We start from the raw sequence: 19965 nt of genomic DNA on the forward strand, positions 1-19965 counted from the left end.
CATAGTACAACTAATTTTATTTTGAAAGATGATTGGAAAGTACACATTTTATATTAATATATAATCACCCATTAACCTATAATTTTTAGAATAACTACTTAAACATTTTTAGTTAGTTTACACTAAAAATTCTTTCTTTTTGTAACTATGTTATTTGCAAAAGAAAAAACAATAGTAAACCAATACTAAGTTCAAAAACATCATTTCATCCAAAATGTTTGTAGCAGTTGAAGTAATGAAACTGGAAGTGTAGTGAGGACCCTTATCCACTCTTCTGTCTTCTGTTCTGCTTGTGGGCAAAATCATCCAAAGCTTTAACATTCAAAGATCTTCTTTTGTGAATCCAACTTCCAAAATCTCCACTTTACATAATGCTTTCAAATTCAATGTTCATTGCTTCTTCTGTGTTTTCACCATCACCTTCCACCCTCTTTGGCTCCCACAAGATTTGTTCTTCCTTCAAAACCATCTCAAAACAAAGCCACGCTTTTCTCCACAGAAATCCCTTTTTCCTGCCCCAGTTGAATTTGGGTTCTAAAAGGGCCCTCTCTTCAGTTTGCTTCTCCAACGCTGGAGACAAGGCACTCTACTCTCTCACCTTTGTTTTTTTATATTTTTGTTTCCTATGCAATTACTTTCTCGGAATTTCAGTTTATAGATTATCATGGGAATTGTTGTTTGATGTGCTATGATTTCCATGCTTGATGATGAATAAAAAGTGTTTGATTTTCTATGCTACTTGTGACAAGCTGAGAAAATGAAGAAGAAAAAAACATATTTTTTTAATGTGGGTATCTGGTGATTGGTTTTTCAGTTTATTCATTACCAAATTTAAATCTACTATGATGATATGATTCCCTTTGCATGAGTGAATGTGAGTGCCTTGCAGTGACACCTATGAGATATATAGATAGGTCTTTATGTTATTTGTTTTTGTTTACAATATTTGAAAGAATTTAGTTTCACACATTGCTTATGAAGATTTTTGCTCTGTCGATCAATTATGGATCTCTCAAGTATACTTTTTAAGTAATTATTACTTTTGTCAGTAACCTTTTATATTATCAATAGATTCTAATCAAATTCTTTATAAAGAATTGTATAAATTACTTGCATTGTTCTTTTTATTTGTCTGTTTTTCAGGAATCGGGAGTGGAATGGCCTATTCTGAGGCGATGGGAGGTGCCCTGGGAATGGCAAACAGTTTCATTGACCTCCCTTGCTTGTGGATTAGGGTGTGTTTTGAATAGCTGTTATGATTTCATATCAAACTTGAAATAATGAAAATCAATTGAGAAGATGTCATCTGGGGACTTCTTATACAAGTTCTAATTTATTTCTATGTTACTGTTTGTGGTGTATGTTGGACCACTAATTTATTCCCAGGCAGTTTTGTGTTGACAGGTTTGACTGAAGTAATTGCTCTTCCATATCTTGGGATCCAACCTGATGTGCTAAGTTTGGATGATAAGGCAGAGATACTTTTGTTAGATCAGGGGTATGTTATTCCTTTGGTTTCTCATACCTTCATAATTCTTGAATTTGGTTGGTAAATTTTGAAACTACTTCCACTTTTATGCTTCTGATTTATTTTGGATGAGTCATTGACCTAAAGTTTTGGATTACTTTCTTATTTTTCTCCTATTATTTGTCTTGGCAGCATAACAACTGCTGTTGTACTTGGAATCATATATAGTGTTGCCAACACTTTCCAGCCACTTCCTGAAGACTTCTTCAAATACGGTATTATCATATAACAGCCTTTCAATTATGTCTATGATATGGACAAAAAGGTTTCCAGTGTGAGCATTATTTGTGTGAGGATGAGTATAGTGCATCAAGAGCTCAATATAATATTAAGATAACTTCAACATCGATTTCAATACAAGCTTGATTATTATTTTGATACATCTAGAGCTCTTTATTGACTGCACTTATAGACACTGTGCTCATGCAAAAGTTATTCCTCGATGTTTATATTAATGACAGGCATCAAACCTTAAGACTAGAAAAAGTATTACCAATTTAATGAGGTTCACTACAACCAATACATACCAGTTTGTGCCTTTATGAACATGCTATATCTCTGTATGTTGGTTTAAATCTCATTTTAATCTGATGTTTTAGTCTGCAATTGGCTTCTATTTGAAAGAGTTAGAACTTGTTATGCACTGATAATTTTCCATTCAATGTTCAAATCATTGTTACAGATTTGAGGGAACCTTTCAATCTTCAAAAGGGTTGGCTTTTGTGGGCTGGGGTTGGACTTGTTAGTGCCATAATTGCAATTGCATTGACCGGAGTTGCTGTGTCTTTCTTCAGTGGAGAAACGCCACAAAGAGAGGTTTATGCTCTATTTTTCAAATTTTACTGGCAAATGCAGATGTAATTATTAGTTTCTTTCTTTATGTAAAACTATTTTCTCCGTAGCATGGAAGGAGGCAATTTAGGATCACTGATTCTCCAATAGTCAGTATTGAACCACTGATCTTAGAATTACATCGTAGCTAACTAGAGGTGGATCAGATTAGCTATATCTTCCTCATGTACCTTAGCAGAATTAATCAGTCTTGATATTAGTATTACGTTGTGCTGTTAAAATTTGTCTATTATAACAGTGTTTAATTCTTTGTCTGGATTTTACACCATGTGGTATAACCTGCTTTCCAGACTGATGCTCTTGTTCGCTTGCTTCCATTAATTGGATCCTCAAATCTAAGGTAATTTAAGATATTCTGTTCTCTTATTTAAAATTGCAATTTCTGCTTCAGTTATGCTTTGATAACTTCCAGTAAAGTGAGCCAAATTGTAGTTACAGAGAGCTATCTAAATCCACAACATTGTGGTGAAATTGTGGTTGTGGACTGGAATTCTATCAATGAAAGAAATTTTTCAACGGTTTCTTTTCAAGATTCTGTATCCCAGATTCTCAAGAAAGTGTTTGATTGTGTTTCTTTTCATTGTAGTACTGCCTGCTTGGTGGGTATCACAGGTGTTCTTGCTCCACTCCTTGAGGAGACTGTGTTTAGAGGATTTTTTATGACTTCTCTGACTAAGTGGTATTGGTTGCCTTCATATCTTTTCCTTTCCATTTGAGACCTGTTGTTTTTTGTTGATTAAGTTTTTTTTTTCCCTTTTTAATTTTACCGTTCTTTCATTTCCATACACCATAATAAGTCATGTCAAAGAAACTACAGCTTGCCTTCAAAGTGGGACTTTTTCCCTTTGAGAATTAGATATACAATGGCAAGATAATTGAACAGATAAGGCTTGAACAAGTGCTGGCTTCAACAATTGTGTTGGTCTGAGTTATTTGGATTAGCAATGTTAGACAAAATCAAAGCTTGAAGAACTTTCTCTAATGCTTTCCTTATTAAAAGTTATCTATATAAGTGAATGTACTTGTATCCAAAATGAGATGCATCATGGATGCCTCAACTCAATTGTTGAAGTATGTTCTATGAATTGATTGTTACTGGTGCAAATTTTCTGATTCACCAGGGTTCCTACACCAGTTGCTGTTGTCATTAGCGCCAGTGTGTTTGCCCTTGCACATCTCACTCCTGGAGAATTTCCACAGTTGTTTGTTCTAGGTATGGTGTAAATACATCACAACTTGATCTTCAGAAATGGAAACAAGGAAATTTTATATTATAATGTTCAGGTAGACATTGAGTACACAATACTTTAATTTGAACAAGGGGAAAAAGTGAAAAAAAAAGGTCTTTATTTATTTCAGAAGTTGTTTGTTTTCAGTTTTCATTTTCACAAATAATTTAAAAAACGTCATTTTTTTTTTCATTTAGATTTTCTGTTGTTTTCATCATTTCCTACACAAATATTTAAAATATAACAGATGGTATTGAAAGATGGTATTGTTTTTCCACATACTGTGAAGAAAATAACAGAAACTTGTGACATACATAGGGACTGCTTTGGGATTTTCATATGCTCAAACTCACAACCTTCTCACTCCAATCACTATCCATGCCTTCTGGAATTCAGGAGTGATATTATTTCTTACTTTTCTTCAGGTGTTTATCATAACTCTATGTTTGCAAATTCTGTTAGTTATTACCATCAACTTTTATTGAACAATAAGAATGCTTCTTCTGCTGTTTCTGTGTGTAGCTTCAAGGGTATGATATCAGAGAATTGTTGCAGGCAACTTGATGGAAGCATTCTCTTCCTTTCATGGATGTAAAGCATCATGTACAGTATAGAATACATATCCATTTCTTTGGTTATCTTCTACCTTTCCCTGTTGTAAAACATAATCAGATTGTTGCTTTAAACAGTGAAGAAAAGATTATTTGATCAGGAGTTAATATATATTTTATGAACTTTGAAATTTACAGCTGGCCTGATTGCTATAAAATAGGCTTCATTTGGATATCCAATTTTGAATGGAGTACAGTAGAGTCAAACTTTGTATCACAATTTAACAAAAAAATTGTATTTATCTCAATAAATCTCAAACATAGTGTCATAGATGTATTTTTTATATATCTGTTTTGGTATGTTGCTTCTCTTTATCTTTCACTGAACCAACTTATTTAAAAATGGATAATGGTTTATAAAGTACAAAATACATATTCTAACAAATATTGTTTTCATCCTATATGACGCTCAGCATTAATTTATGGTGATGTCTATGCATAGAATCTGATACTCATATTAGTGTTTGCAAATGCTAAGAATGTAAAGTTTGAGAGCATAGCCATGACCTTCATAATCTAGTTATACCAGCTTTTCTTAGGCTACTGTAGAAGTATGTAATGAATGATTTGGTTTGAGATATCAATTATTAAGATATTATTGATGAATCAGTTAATCAAGTGGGTTTATGATAATACTCTTTAGGTTTTACAAGCACTTGATCCGGAGTCGGGTAGAGCCCAACTCTGGCTAAGTTGAGTTAGGCCTACCTTTGATTGAGAGAGGCCAAGCCTAACTGTTGTCAAGTTGGACCGAACACAATTGCGATTAGATAGGTTAGGTCCAACTGTAGCCAAGTCAGACCGGGCCTAACTCTGACTGGATGGGTTGGACCCTACTTTGGTTAGGTCGGTCCAGATCCAACTCAGACCTAATCGAGTCAAGTGTACCTCAAACTGAGTCAAGTCATGTCTAATTCATACTAAGTCGAGTCAAGCGCAACCCTAGTCAAGTCATGTCACCTCATGCCTAATCGAATCAGACTCACATCAAATCGAGTAGAGTTGTCATGTTAGGTAGAGTAGAGTTGAGTTGAGTTACATTAGATTGAGTCTTGGGCCATAACTTTCATATTAAGATGGAAATGATAAAAAATAAGAACCGATCTATAATTAATGCAAAATATTTGGAAATCAATTTACAATTTAAAACATTTTAAAGATTTGTTATTATGAACAATATTTAGAAGTTAATTAAAATATTGCAATTGTAATCAAATCGACTTTGACTCTAATAGTAAGCTATTTTAAGAGGGAACTTTGATAAGTGGGGCTTTTTTTGTCCACTCATTTAGGGGTCACTAAAAAAATGGAGCTTTATTAGGAGTAGGTTGGGGCTGACCATACTCTAAAGTAATCCTCTTTCTTTTGAGTCTTATCATTGTTTGAAATACAAGTAATAATTCCCCACCTTACTTTTTTTTGAGCAACTATTAAGTGATGTATTATCCATTTCTTATATTCTTCATCTTTTCATTTTCATTTGGTTACAATTCTTATTATATCTTTAAATTGTCATGATGTTTCTTTTTATTTCAACTCATGTTAATTTGTATGTTAGTAATTCATTTCATATTATTTTGTTGATTGAACCTATGAATCAAAGTTTAACCCGAATCATATATGCTACATATGTTTTATGACAAAAATGAGATTAAATTCTTTAGTTATTTATAACAATATATAAAAGGGATTCTTCTTTTGTATCTACATTTTAAAATACCAAATTTACCCTTTAAAATATAATTATTTATTGAATTTTTGAAAATTGACTGTTATTTTTACAAATTTTTTTATAAAATCGTCTATCTTTGCTCTTCTCTTTTACTCTATTTATCAACCGTTATTCTATCATCTTTTTTGATATATTTCACTTTATTTTTTAAAAAATATAATTTTATTTTATATATTAACTTAATAACATTACATTATCATCACCTACTAATATAATATCACGTATATTTAAATAATGCATACAGACATGCATGGGATAGTCTGTGGGTACGCTAGTGATTCTGTGAGAATATTGGAATTGATACGCTAGTGATTTTGTAAGAATATTGGAACTTTGGAAAATTTTAATGCATTTTATTTTCCATCACTTCGCTACTAGTGTCAATGGTGAATAACATGCACCTAGTTAACACCATTTAAGAATTTAGATTGGAACTCTATTTTCAAATACATTCTAATGTGCTAATTATTTTGTTAAACTTGGTTCTCTTTTTAATGTTGATTTACAAATTTTAGAAATGTGCACCACTTATATGTGTCATATTTTGTTGATATATAAAAATTGCTTTTATTTATGTGGTTAGTTTCATTTTATTTTCCACTCCTAAGAAAATTAAAATTTCCATAAAATATACAAACAAAATATTATATAAATTAAATTACAACTATAACAACCTCATCACGGTAGTAAATAAAACTTAATATGAAAACTTGTAGAGAAATACATATACACAACTAAGATCTTCCTTATATTTAGAAGAAGGTTGTGGGTAGATTTGTAGTATTTGTGGGAGTGCAGAATTTAACTTATGTTCCGTTTATTTGAATTAATTTATGCATTAGAACATGTTTTAACTCTAGGGTTTCGGAAGCTTTAATAAAAAACGTGATTCATGTTTAATTTGTGAAAGAATTGTACATCGGAGTATTAGGAAGAGACCTTTGGAGTATCATAGATTACGCAGGTGCTTGAAATTTTGTTATGTATATGTAATTTAATGTTTTTCATATTTTTTATAAAAAATTCATTGTAGTTAACTAATTTAGATTTGTGTAATGAAGAGCGTATGATTAGTATAACATTCTGTCTTCATACGCTAATTAATATTGTTTTCAGAATAAGTATAATTTATATACATCTTGTGAGGTATAAATTTTTTTCTATCGTAGAGTAATTTTTCATGAATTATATCCTTTTATTATTTATTTTAATAAAATTTTTATGTAATAATAAATAATAGATTGTTTTTGACACGTTAATTTAATTGAAATGTCAAAATTCATAATAATACAAGTTATAAAGTTATTTAAAAATAAACAAAATATTCTAAAAATATATTCATTAATTAATTATGTGTCAATAAAAAATATTAAAAATCAAACAATACAAAATAACTTTTAAATAATATTCAATTATAAGATACTAACACGTGACATCTCAGAATGTCTTAACTTTATTTGGTCCCACACATGTTCCTTTCTTTTTAATGACACTTCACTACAAAATTTCACTACAAAATAAGTAATATGTTCATTGACTTTTTACTCGTTGGTGTATTCATCTAAGTAATTTATACTTTTAGTAAAAGCCTTCATCATGCAAAATTGGATTAATTGACCTATAAGTAGCTCTCACACCAATCATATAAATGATTACCATTTCACTTTAAAAACTCAAACATTAACTTATTACATATCGAAATTATCCAACAAGCAACAAACTTATTCAAGTCACTATAATTGTATAATACAACATTAATTATAGTTGTACAAAATTAAAATCTTTAAAATTAACTTAAGTAAAACATGTTATCTAAGATAGGGTAATAACGTTTGTCGAATTATATTAATAGATATGGAAATGGCTACACAAGAACAATTTACTAAAAAATGGACCATAAATTAATAATATTTTAAAAATGATATCATCTTAAAATTAGAAATATTTGCTGAAGAAATCCAGTCGTAAAAACGTGCGGAGGAAAGTATTTGGCGTACTTAATATTTGATAGTCTTCGTTCACCAAACTCTTTCAATTTTTTACACTTATTTTATTTTATTACTATTTAGCTTACAATTATTATTTATAATTATATATATGTCTTCAACTTGATTGATTATTGAATCCCTAGTTGAAGCTCCGATGGGAAACTCGCAAGCCAAGAAGCGTCACATTCCCTCTCCCACCGTAACCAGAAACTTGTCACCAACGCCACGACCGTCGTCGTCGCCGGAATCATCAAGAAGACCACCGCGAGAGCCACCACCGGCGCAACACCGTGGTTCTGGAAAACTATCTGCGAAAGAGAAATACGCTCTGATTCCTGATAACTTCACTACGCTTGAACAGGTTCCTTGCTCCTACATACTCTTTTTTTTTTTTTTTTTTCAATTAACGGTTTTAAAATTATGTTGTTGTTTGTTCAAAATCTTTGTTGATAATTTGCAAAACAAAAATAATTAAAAAAAAATTAATATATACCTTATAGATATCGTTTTAAAAGATCGAAAAAAACATCTAATGTATTTTCTCAACTCAAATTTGCTCGTTGACTGAAGGTGAAAAGTTTGCCACTGAAATGGATATTATCATAACAGATATTCTTGGGTCGGGTCAAAATCTAGATCCCTTCTCCTCTTATTGCTTTAAATAATAAATTTAATTATTATTTTATTATTGTCTGAATTATTTCTTTTACGATTAAATAATATTTTACGGAATATATATATATATATATATATATATATATTATCCTTAATTTTAAATAAATTTTAGAATTTTAGAATTAATCTATTTTTAAAAAATTAAATTGGATTAAAGATTCAAAATTAATTAATTTTAAAATTTATTAAAAATTAAGAAAAAAACATATTTAAATATATATATATATATATATATATATATATATATATATATATATATATATATATATATATATATATAATCTCTTTTCTTCATTCCTACTCTTCTCTTCTCTCTACCTTCATTTTGTGAAAACTTTATTTTGAGGTAAAAGAATTTTTAAATTAATTCAAACTTTGATTTAAAATTATCTGATAAAGGATAAATTTAAAGTAAAAACATAAAATTATTTTTCACTCTGTTTTAGTAAATTTAAACTAGTTTTAAATTTAAGAAATTTAAACAGGCTTTCAGTTATTATACATAATATTTATTCTTTTATAAAGTACCATTTTTTTATAAATAATAATATGACACTAAAAATAATTCTGTCGCCCGATTTGTTACTTCGTAACGTTACATCACTGTTTAATAATGATAAGAACATTTTTTAAAATCTAAGCTTTGTAGCAATTAAAATAAATAAAGATATTTTTTAAAAATGAGAATGAAGTAACTTATTTAAAGGTAGGCAAAAAAGCAAAAGAAAAAAACTATCCTAATGAAGAAAAGTTAGGCAAAAAAGAATTAAGGTTGAATCGCATCTTTTGAGAATAATCCTTTTTAAGCTGAAAGAAAGTTTTGCAGGATGATGCATTATTTTTGCTGTACTGTAATATTCCAAAAGAAATTAAGAATTTATAATTTAAAGAATATAATTTTTGAATTTCTAATTTGGAAATTAACGGTTTAATAATTAATTTAAAAATTAAAATATATTCTTGTTTTCATTTAACTTTCTTTTTAAAAATTAAAATAAGTTAATTTTTACAAATAAATCAATGCAAGTATACATTTATTTTTTATCCTAATTGCTATTCTCAAATAATATTAAACCTTTTTTTTTTTAATTTAAAGGAGCTCTAGTTTGTGAAGGATTCTTTTTAATATAAACCATAATCTTAGAGAATATTAATATTTTCTTCATTTAATTTAAAAAACTGTACATAGTTATTGTCTAAACATAGTTATTTATTGAAAATGTTTCTTAAAATGATTCAACTATACTGTTCTGGGCAAAAAAATGATTTGTACTTCTTATTTCAATTTGTTGTAATTTATCCACTTTGTATAATTTTTAAGCATTAATTATTTTAAACGCTCTCGTTAAGTGACGCGTATTTAGAAATTATTTTAGATGCAAATTTATTTTTACTATTTTCTGAAAACATGAACACTCAACTCAAACATAAATCCTTTAATTTTCAAATTAATTCTAATTGAAATCTATTTTTCAAAAAAATACTTCGCTTGAAAATAAATTTTAAATTACTTATGAAGAAGTTTTTTATGGCAAAAAATGTTGGATACGTTTGTTTATAGCCCCATCTTCCATCGTACTTATGTCTCTTTCGTCATAAATGGAGGTGTAACTGGTATTTAATGTGAGTACCAGGGTCTTAGATATTTTAAAAATATAATATTCATGAATACTTGATCTTATGATCAGTAATTTTTATTCGAATATTTTGTTTTTAAATTACGTAGCAACGTTATTGATGAAAACAATATTAATATTATTTTTTAAAATTTTATTTTGTAGATTTATGATTTTTCCAAAATTTAAAAATACCTTTTAGGTTTAATGATCATGATTTCATTCAAAAATATCGAATTGATCATTAAGATTTTTTTAGTTTTTGTTAATTTTTTTTGAAACGGATTAATTTTTTTTTATTAAAATTAACACTGAATTATATTAATTACATCAATAAATAAAACTATAAATTATGTTAATTATATCAAGAAAATAAGAAAAATTATTTATTTCTTTTCAAAAATTTAACAAAATGACTAAATTACGTAAAGTTTTTGTAGAATGAAGACCAGATTTAGACTTAAAAACATTGAAAGTTCAACTTAATATTTTAGACGGAAAAAAAATAATTAAACTTACTTTTTAAAATATTAATTTTATTTAAATGTTATTGGCCTAGTTTGAAATATCACTTCAAAAACATGTACTGAAGTACACATTAATTGAATAAGCTGTTGAACTAAAATTCTATTTTTTTTAAACCAAAAAAAAAAAAATAGAAACTATAAACTATATCTAAGTTTTATATATCTTTTTAAAAAGTTGTAGCACTAAAATAGTTTTTGCGAAAGGTAATCCAATCTGAATAAGCACTAGCTAGAATATGTTTATGAAAGGTGAAGAAACGCGTTTTCGTCCTTAAAAAGTAAAAAGAATAATCATAGTGTGTGCACTGGCAAAGTAGTGTTGGAAACTATAACATGAAAAAGGAGCACAAATTTCAGTAGTCATAATTTGTGGACTGAAAAGTACTTTTGGAGCTATAAAATGAAATAGAACCTCAAATTATGATTTCCATAAAAGGTGTTTGGTTGAGATAATAAGGAATAAAATTTTAGCTAAAATAAATTAATAATTATTGATATATTTTATTTTAATGTAATAAAAAATTATGAGTTTAACATAACAATTTTAATTATCTTAATTTTATTTAAATTAATATAATTAAATTTGTATTTGATGTTTAATAATTGTCATATATGTTTATTAAAGAAAAAAAATAATATTAATATATAAATACTAAAAATATGAAATTTAGAAAACAATAAATAAATGATAAAGATTATTTTTAAAATTAATTACATGTTAATGTTAACTTTTTCCAGTATACATACCTATCAATTACTTAAAAAGAAAAACTAAATATATATTTATTTCCAAATCGAATTAAATTAATAAAATTAAATTTTTGTAATAATTAAATTTTTTGATTATATTAAAAACAAATATGTCATGTATTATTTAATGTGAATAGTTATATTTGGTGACTCACGTGGTCAATGCGAGACTTTTTAATCTTTTTTAAATGGGACCACTGGTATTAAATGAAACATCAACTAATATTGGAACATGGATCTAAGTTCTTTATTCTTTTTTTTTTAAATTATTATATTTATTTATTGAGTTAAAATAAGTATGATTTTATCTGATTTTTTATGATATTTAATTTATAATGCATATTTACTGAACCAATCTCACACGGTTCATCATATGTAGGTTACAACTGCCTTGAGGAACGAAGGTTTAGAATCATCAAATCTTGTCCTTGGAATTGATTTTACAAAAAGCAATGAATGGACTGGTAAGTTTAAGATGAAATGAAGACATAATTGAGAACTAAATTTGGCATGAAAATGTATGGTTTCTGGTTTTCCTTTGAATTTGGTTATTATTTCCTTTTGAAATGATTGCTTTTTGACTGTTTGCCTACAAAGCCAATGCATCCATGTTGTTATTGAAGGAAGTATCTCATTCAACAATAAAAGCTTACATGCTATTGGAAATACACCAAACCCGTATGAGAAAGCCATCACTATCATTGGCAAGACTCTGGCTCCGTTTGATGATGACAACTTGATTCCTTGTTTTGGCTTTGGTGATGGTAAGGCCTAATCCTTGTTGCTCAACATCATTGGCAAGAAACTTAGTTTTCCAATATTAAAATGGTTCAACTTCTGTTGTATCTACACAGCCACCACTCATGATCAAGAAGTGTTTAGCTTTCACACTGATCATTCATCTTGCCATGGATTTGAAGAAGTTTTGGCTTGTTATCAAAAAGTTGTTCCAAACTTAAGACTTTCAGGTGATTTTCATCTCAGCTTATTGTGTTCTTATTTCAACCACTTTGCTCAATATGCAGTAATAGACTACTTTCTGATTAAAGACTGTTCTACTACCTGTTGTTTTACTGCAGTAGATTTTCAGGCTACTTAGTTGTTTGACAATGGAATCAAAATTTAGGTTCATAGTCCGTCTAACTATTTTTTAGAGCATTTGGTAGAAGATATGCATCTTTTCAGTTATGTAATGAAGTCTTAGTAGTCTCTAGTATTGTAAAATAGGATTTTATTAGCTTATCTCAATGATTACAAAAATAATAGATATATATACAGCAGTAACAAAGAGAATATATCTCTGAAAATAAAGACCCAATCTCTATAATTAAGCCAACCAATCTATATTTTGTAATTTATAGTATAGTGAATCAATTAGAAATCTCAACATCTAGTGCTTTAACTTCTACTGAGACTAAAGTGTGAAACACTGTTCACATAAATTCTTTGCTTGTTTGGCGCATTTCACAGAAGTTAGTTACAGGAGTTATATTGTTATATATAGGAACCTATAACGACAATTAATAGCTAAATTTAAGTTGTATCTATGTGCATAATGAATTTTGTTATGGATGTAGATTAAATTTTTTCACTTCTATGGAACCACATCTTGTTTTCTGTGATTTTTTCTTATTCTTCATTGTTTATCTTCTACTGTTTATGTTTGCAATTTCATCTATGTTATTGAATTAGTGTTTGTGTTGGTAGATGATTTTGTAGTGAATTTATTCAGGCTATTCCACAACAAATTGGTGCGGTGAATGTGGATTTCAATCATTATGACTTTTAGAAAGTACGAGATTAACTGGTTTGAGTGATTTCTGATTATGATAGTTGAAGATGCATGTTCTTTTGGTTCACCAAGGTCTCCTTGAAGCTCTAGAAGGTGAATCTACACAAAAAAGGACAAGAAAATGCTATTGGAGAATTGTTCTTGGTCTCGATGACAAAGCGTTGAGGCAAGCCTCCAAGTAGAAGACTGCAATATGACTATGGACAAAGCTTAAGAGTTTGTACTTGATGAAGTTTTTGATAAATCGTTTATATTTGAAGTAAACATTGCGCTCATATAAGATGAGTAGTGATTAGGAAATTAGCAAAGAATTGGATGAATTCAATAAGTTGATTCTTGATCTGAAGAATATTGATGGTGAGGATTCGGCATTGCTGTTGTTGTGTTTGTTGCCTGAGACACTTGATCATTTCAAGAAAATCTTGTTGCATGGAAAAGAGATTCTCTCTTTTGAGGAAATTCAGACAACTTTGAGTTCGAAGGAGTTGAACGAGAAGTTTGATGTTAAGGTGTTTAGTGTTGGAGACAACCTTGTAGTAAGCAAAGTTGGGTGCACGTGTTGTTAGATGCAAGTTTTTAGGTTATCCAGAAGGTGTGAAAGGATAACGACTATGTTATCTTGAGTTAGGATTCAAGAAGTATATCATCAGTTGGGACGTTGTCTTCAATGAAACTCAGATGGGTCATAAGTCAAGAGTTTCAAAATGTGGCAGTGAGTGTCCTTATGATGGTGAGAGGGAAAACATTAGGTGGAGCCTGACAAAGATAAAGCATTTTATTTCTTACAAAGTGAAGATTTAGATGATTTGGAAGACAAACTCTTCTAATAAAGACAGACGTGTCAATGGCTATAGTATTGCCATATATAAATGATGTTTACTTAGAGGCGACATTAGTAGACAGAGGCTTTACTTAGATAAGAGTTTATTATAATGATGTTTTCTCATCTATAGTAAAGCACAAATCTAAAGGATGTTGGTAGTTAGAGGTGAAGATTGACTTCTAAAATAAAGGAAGAACTCATCAAAGGTGACATCTGCAGACACAAAATAACGATTAAGAAAATGAGAAAAACATTTGTATCCTTTTTGTGATCTTGTAAACCCTAAGAAAACACACTTCTGTGATTTAGGAGAAAGTTTGTCAAGACCAAAACTAAAATTATGAACAAAACATGTAGACCTGAAAACTCTTAGAGGTAAGGGATGAAAAAGTTCATGAGGGAATAAAATGGAATGATAATCTTCAACAAATGAATGTTAAGATTGCATTTATTTACAAAGACTTAGGGAGACTATCTACATGAAACAACTAGATGGATTTATGGTAGGACACAAGAATGATTATGTTTGTAAGCTAAACAAGTTCTTGTAAGTATTGAAACAATCCTCGGGGCAATAAAACACGAGGTTGGACAAGTTCATTGTGAGTATTGGCTTTGAGGAGAGCAAGTATAATACTTGTGTCTACTCAAAGTTTCTTGTAGAAGATCGTTTCATTATATTGTTGTTGTATGTTGACGACATTATGATAGCTAGCAATACTAAGCCTAAGGTTGAGAAGGTTAAAGCCAAGTTGAATGGTGAATTTGATATATAAAGAATCTTGGAGCTACTAGAAAGATTTTGGGAAAATTACGAAAGTTAATAGTTAAATTCAAGCTGTAAATTTGTGTATGGCGAATTCTATCGCAAAAGTATGTTGAAATTCATTTACATTTCAATCAAACCATGTTATTTTTTTTGTGTGATTTTTCCTTCGTCTATCTTCTAAGGTTTATGTTTGCGGTCTCATCTCTTTCAATGAATAAGTGGTTGTGTTGGTAGATACTTTTGAAATCATCATTAGTACTAATATAAAACATAACACTGGTAAGCTTAAGGACATAGCCATGGCTGAAGAAATATCTATGTTTTTGTTTGAAGGACCAACTTCTTACGCTCCGGTGATTGAGGCTGCAATAGACATAGTTGAGCAAAGTCATGGCCAATTCCATGTGTTAGTTATTGTTGCAGATGGCCAGGTAAATAATATTAATTTTGTGTTTGTAAGCATGTGATACAATTCCCATCTTTATATGATGTTGTTCAAATATTGAAGGTTACAACAAGCGGTAAAGATGGAGAACTAAGTCCACAAGAAGCAAGAACTATAAAAGCAATAGCTGATGCAAGGTACATGTAACATATTGATAACTAAAAGCCTATATGCTTATCGAGATTTATTGCTCGTTATTATAAAAGGAAATATTTCTACAAAGAAATTCAAAAAGTTATACAAAAATGAAAGTTAGCCTTGTTGAGAATAATTCAAATGCGAGTCACATGATATAGAAATAACAAATAACAAAGTTAAACATCATATAAGGAGAAAAAGACTCATAATCCCATAAAAACCATATAATCATCTTCTCTCCAATATAAGAGAAGTATTTTATTGATTGTTCAGCAACATATAGTTCTGAAGGATCTGCAAACTTTATACCAATTTTAGATTGAACCGTGGCATCAAAGTTTTTATGTTAGTTAATTGCTTGTGGCCTATTGGTAGGAATCTTCCTAGTGTTTTACCTGACCAATTCCATACATTTCTGTTCTCTACTTTTTCTAATGTCAGTTCATATCCCCTGTCTATTGTTCTGGTTGGAGTTGGTGATGGACCTTGGGATGACATGAAGAAGTTTGATGACAAGATTCCTGTTCGCGACTTTGACAATTTTCAGGTAGGAATCAACACAAAATTGTGAATGGCAGCAATTCCTTAGTTGTGTATTTGTTAAAGGATTTTGTATCCTTGTACGAACGGATTAACCTTTTCGTAACAATGGTATCAGAGCCTTGCAACGAACCTAATGTTTCGAGTTCGAACCTGGAAAGGAACCTACTCCAACAAAGGGGGAGTTCCGAATTAACCAGGCTATCAAGTACAAGACACAAAATCTTTATTGGGAACCATTTTCCTACTCTACTTATAATTAGTACCTAGTCTGGTACTCTACTTATAATTAGTACCTAGTCTGGTGCATTCTGAGTCATACCTAGGAGTCTAGGGTAATCTTTTGATCTTTCGTCTTCCCAGTATATCTGATTTCTATCATTATAAATAGAATATCAAAAGAGGGATATTGTGAGCCCTCCAATTTTATATTTTCTCTCTTATTAAATCTCAAGTGTTTGTAATAGTAAAATAATCTCCCCTTTTATTGCAGTTTGTTAACTTCACTGACATAATGTCTAAGAAATCAAGCTCCTCCGAAAAAGAAGCTGCTTTTGCTTTGGCTGCTCTAATGGAGATACCTTTCCAATATAAAGCAGCCATTGAACTAGGACTACTAGGGTTGGTCCCTTACATACTTTCATTACATGAAAAGTGAAAACCTTTGCAACATATTTTGGTCCATTTTGGAGACAGATTTCTCAGAAGCAAAGTGGTTTTCTTTCAGGTGACTATTTATTACAATCTCTGTTTTATGGATATTTATTGTTTTTTCTTCTTCTCTCTTTGTTTTTTTTGGACAAAGTCGAGTAACAGGAAGGTCAAATAAAATTGTTCCGAGACCTCCTCCAGCTCCTTATTCTAGGCTTGTGCCACCAGCTCGTGTTCTCAGCAATATGCCAACAACTTTCATGGACGATGAGAGAAATCAAATGGTATATATAAGATCGAAACCTATCTGATTCATGATATTGTTCTTTATCACTTTCTAGTTTGTCAACTTGTTAGAAAAAGTAACATGTTTTGGTTACTCCCCCGTAGTTAACACTTTCTCAACTTATCTAAACCTTTTTGTGTCACTAAACCTCTAAATTTTTAGTTGACGGGATCACATGTTATAGCCACAATTTATATTTTATGTTTTTCATGACATAAAAAGTTTAGTTGGTAAGCTGGAAAAAAGTTTACAAAACTGTAATTTATGCCTTATATGAGCAATTGTCAGACATTCAAGTGTGATTCCAAGTCTCGCATTAAATAAAAGTGAGAAAATTGAGCATTATATAAAAATAAATATTATAAATTATTGTTTTAAAAGTTTTAGGTTAAAGGTAGTATCGATCCCTTATATGTGGATTTGACTCGTATCTAATTGATATTGCATCTTTCGATAATCTTCTCTCGAAAGGCTCATCAACAATAACAAACCTGAAAGGAAGCCTGTAAAATGCTGAAGACAATTTATTTGTTGTGGTATCAAGTAGCACAATGATACTTTTGTTGTTTTTTTTTTCTGTAGGCATGTGCTATTTGTCTGACAAATAGAAAGGATTTGGCCTTTGGATGTGGTCACATGGTGAGCCTCATTAATTCTTGGTCACTTTCTCTTTTATAGTGATAGAAATCAGATATGGAAATATTTGTAACAATTTTGCAATGCAGACTTGTAGAGACTGTGGATCCAGGTTAACTAACTGTCCAATATGCCGTCAGAGGATCACCAATCGTTTGAGGGTGTTTTCTGGCTGATTGCAGAATGGAAAACCATGTACAATATGTATTTTTACTAGTGATATGTTTGGACAGATTTCTTTCTTAATTATATGTTTAGATAAATTTTTCCATAACAAAAATAAGAAAGCAAAAAGAGTTGAGTTTCTTTAAACTAAAATCAACTTATCTCTTCAAGAACAAGTTGGATAAGAGAACTTGTAGAAGAGTTAAAGCAGGTAAGTTGATTTAACATAGGAGAGAAACTCAATCTTCTTTTTGTGTATGGAAATATTTGTCTTAGCAGGGTTAAGAAGAAAACTGTCTTTTGAACATTGATGGCTTGGTTTTGAAGAGTGCCCAAAAATGATGATGGAGTTGCACAGAAAATGGTGGTTTGGTTTCACACTGTGGTGATGGTTTAGGTGTTGACAAAATTGTGCATGTCTTGTTAGTTTTTCAATTTGCGCTTGAATGTCTTTGAATTTGAAGAAACTTTAGTTGTTGTAGAATGTACATACTGTTTATGTTGAAATTTTATGCATGGTTAGAGGATTGTGCAAGATAACCATTGGAAGAGTTTCCTCAATTACAGGGCAGGTCAAATATTCTATCTTTTCATTTAAATCAGAAAGTTAGGATGCATCTTTGAAAAGTCGTAGGTGAACTAAAGAACCCAAATGACATTTATTTTATATAATATTAGCGTTAATACAGACGTGAATAATTTTTTAAATATATGTAATATTATATTAGTAGGCGATGATGATATTGTAATGTTATTAAATTAATATATAAAATAAAATTATATTTATTAAAAATAATATGAAATATATGAGAAAATAACAGTTGATAAATAAAGAAAAAAAGAAGAAACAGACAATTTTATAAAATGTTTATAAAAATAATAGTAAATTTTCAAAAATTTAATAAATAATTATATTTAAAAAAAGTAAAATTGGTATTTTGAAACGTGAAAAAAAAATTAAATTTATATATTGTTATAGATTAAAAATTACAAAGGGATAGATGAAAAATACTCTTTGAGTTTTCATAATCATGTGTGTATTTAATATATAGTTATTATTACCACCGTGCTTGTTCATTGTTGCTGTAAATTCCACTCATATGTACGGTTTATTTTTACGTTTTGTTTATTTTTTTATTTTGCATTTTTTTTATGTTTTTGAGTTTTTAGTCTTAAATTTAAGATCGTGATATTTATGATAAAAAATAGGTTTATATTTTGATATAAATTAAGTTTGTAAATTTTCTGAAATTTATAAAAATGAGATTGTTAATGATAAAAAATACTTTGTTTTTGAAAATGAGATTGATGATGATGAACTATACAAAACACTGATCAAACTGAATCACTATCTAGTAAAAACTACCCAAAAATGATAAAGAAAATAGTTGTTCTGGTCTTGGACAAAGCCTCATCAGACCTCTAAGACATTTTATGTCTAACTACAAAAGGTTAGATCTAAATTTTTTTCCTATTCGAAAAGATATCATTACATTTAGTGGATATTATTAGGTCTATATAGGAAGTTTCACACGAAAGATACAACACCAATAAAATTTGAGTCCAATCAAGTAAGATACTGACATCACTCTCAACTAAAAAACCTTAAACCTTAAGGAAGTGAAGTGAGTTTATGAACTTTGATTGTTATATAGTGCTCAATTTTCTCACTTTTATTTGATGTGAGACTTAGACTTACACTTAGAATTCTACCGGATACATGCAAGATTTAAAAGTGCTTCAGATGATCAATTTACTTTCTGAAATTATAATCCACTCTCATCGTCAGTTATTAAAGTTAAAAATTCAACTAAACTTTAAAACTTACATATTCTATCTTTAAAACAAACATATACTACTGCTACTACCAAAAGACTTTCACGCTGAGTTTTAAAATGGAAAAAAAAAAATGTTTATGTTCAACGCTGCAAGAGGTTTCTCTCTTCCACTTCTTGCTGTGCGGTAGCTAATTGTTTCTTTCGTTCTATCCTTTCAATCTAAAAAGAAAATGAAAGAAAAAAAGGGACCACACTGCGGTTAGTAACAAAAACCTGACACATAGTTCTTCTTAATCTTAAATTATTCCTTATCTATCACAAAAACAGAGTCAAAAACTGTGCATGAAGACAACTGCCATAAATACAAATTCTAGGTGAAGACAACTGCTATTAATAATATGCAGTTTTTGAGTCAAATATCAATCACCACAATT

The 19965-nt window shown here is 29.5% G+C and overlaps 2 protein-coding genes across 3 annotated transcripts; both read left to right on the forward strand.

Annotated features, from left to right (window-relative positions):
* Positions 1-199: 199 nt before the first annotated feature.
* LOC114168816 lies at positions 200-4396 on the forward strand. Its single transcript, XM_028053775.1, has 10 exons — positions 200-581; positions 1144-1235; positions 1391-1498; positions 1661-1743; positions 2211-2344; positions 2671-2720; positions 2967-3059; positions 3502-3593; positions 3928-4034; positions 4132-4396. Exons 1-10 carry the CDS (start codon positions 372-374, stop codon positions 4171-4173), a joined length of 1011 nt encoding a protein of 336 aa, XP_027909576.1. The 5' UTR covers positions 200-371; the 3' UTR covers positions 4174-4396.
* Positions 4397-8015: 3619 nt separating this feature from the next.
* On the forward strand, positions 8016-18296 carry LOC114168390 (E3 ubiquitin-protein ligase RGLG4-like). 2 transcript variants are annotated; one of them, XM_028053182.1, is made up of 11 exons: positions 8016-8301; positions 11888-11972; positions 12132-12272; positions 12363-12476; positions 15226-15323; positions 15401-15474; positions 15917-16022; positions 16509-16636; positions 16821-16950; positions 17535-17591; positions 17678-18296. In XM_028053182.1, the coding sequence occupies exons 1-11, from the start codon at positions 8095-8097 to the stop codon at positions 17762-17764; spliced, it is 1227 nt and encodes a 408-aa protein (XP_027908983.1). In that variant the 5' UTR covers positions 8016-8094; the 3' UTR covers positions 17765-18296. The 2 variants fall into 2 exon arrangements, with proteins under 2 accessions (XP_027908983.1, XP_027908984.1); XM_028053183.1 differs by having other exon boundaries at positions 8088-8301; positions 12106-12272.
* Positions 18297-19965: the final 1669 nt, after the last annotated feature.

This window comes from Vigna unguiculata, chromosome 11, assembly GCF_004118075.2.
Source record: "Vigna unguiculata cultivar IT97K-499-35 chromosome 11, ASM411807v1, whole genome shotgun sequence".
NCBI classification, from domain to species: Eukaryota; Viridiplantae; Streptophyta; class Magnoliopsida; order Fabales; family Fabaceae; genus Vigna; species Vigna unguiculata.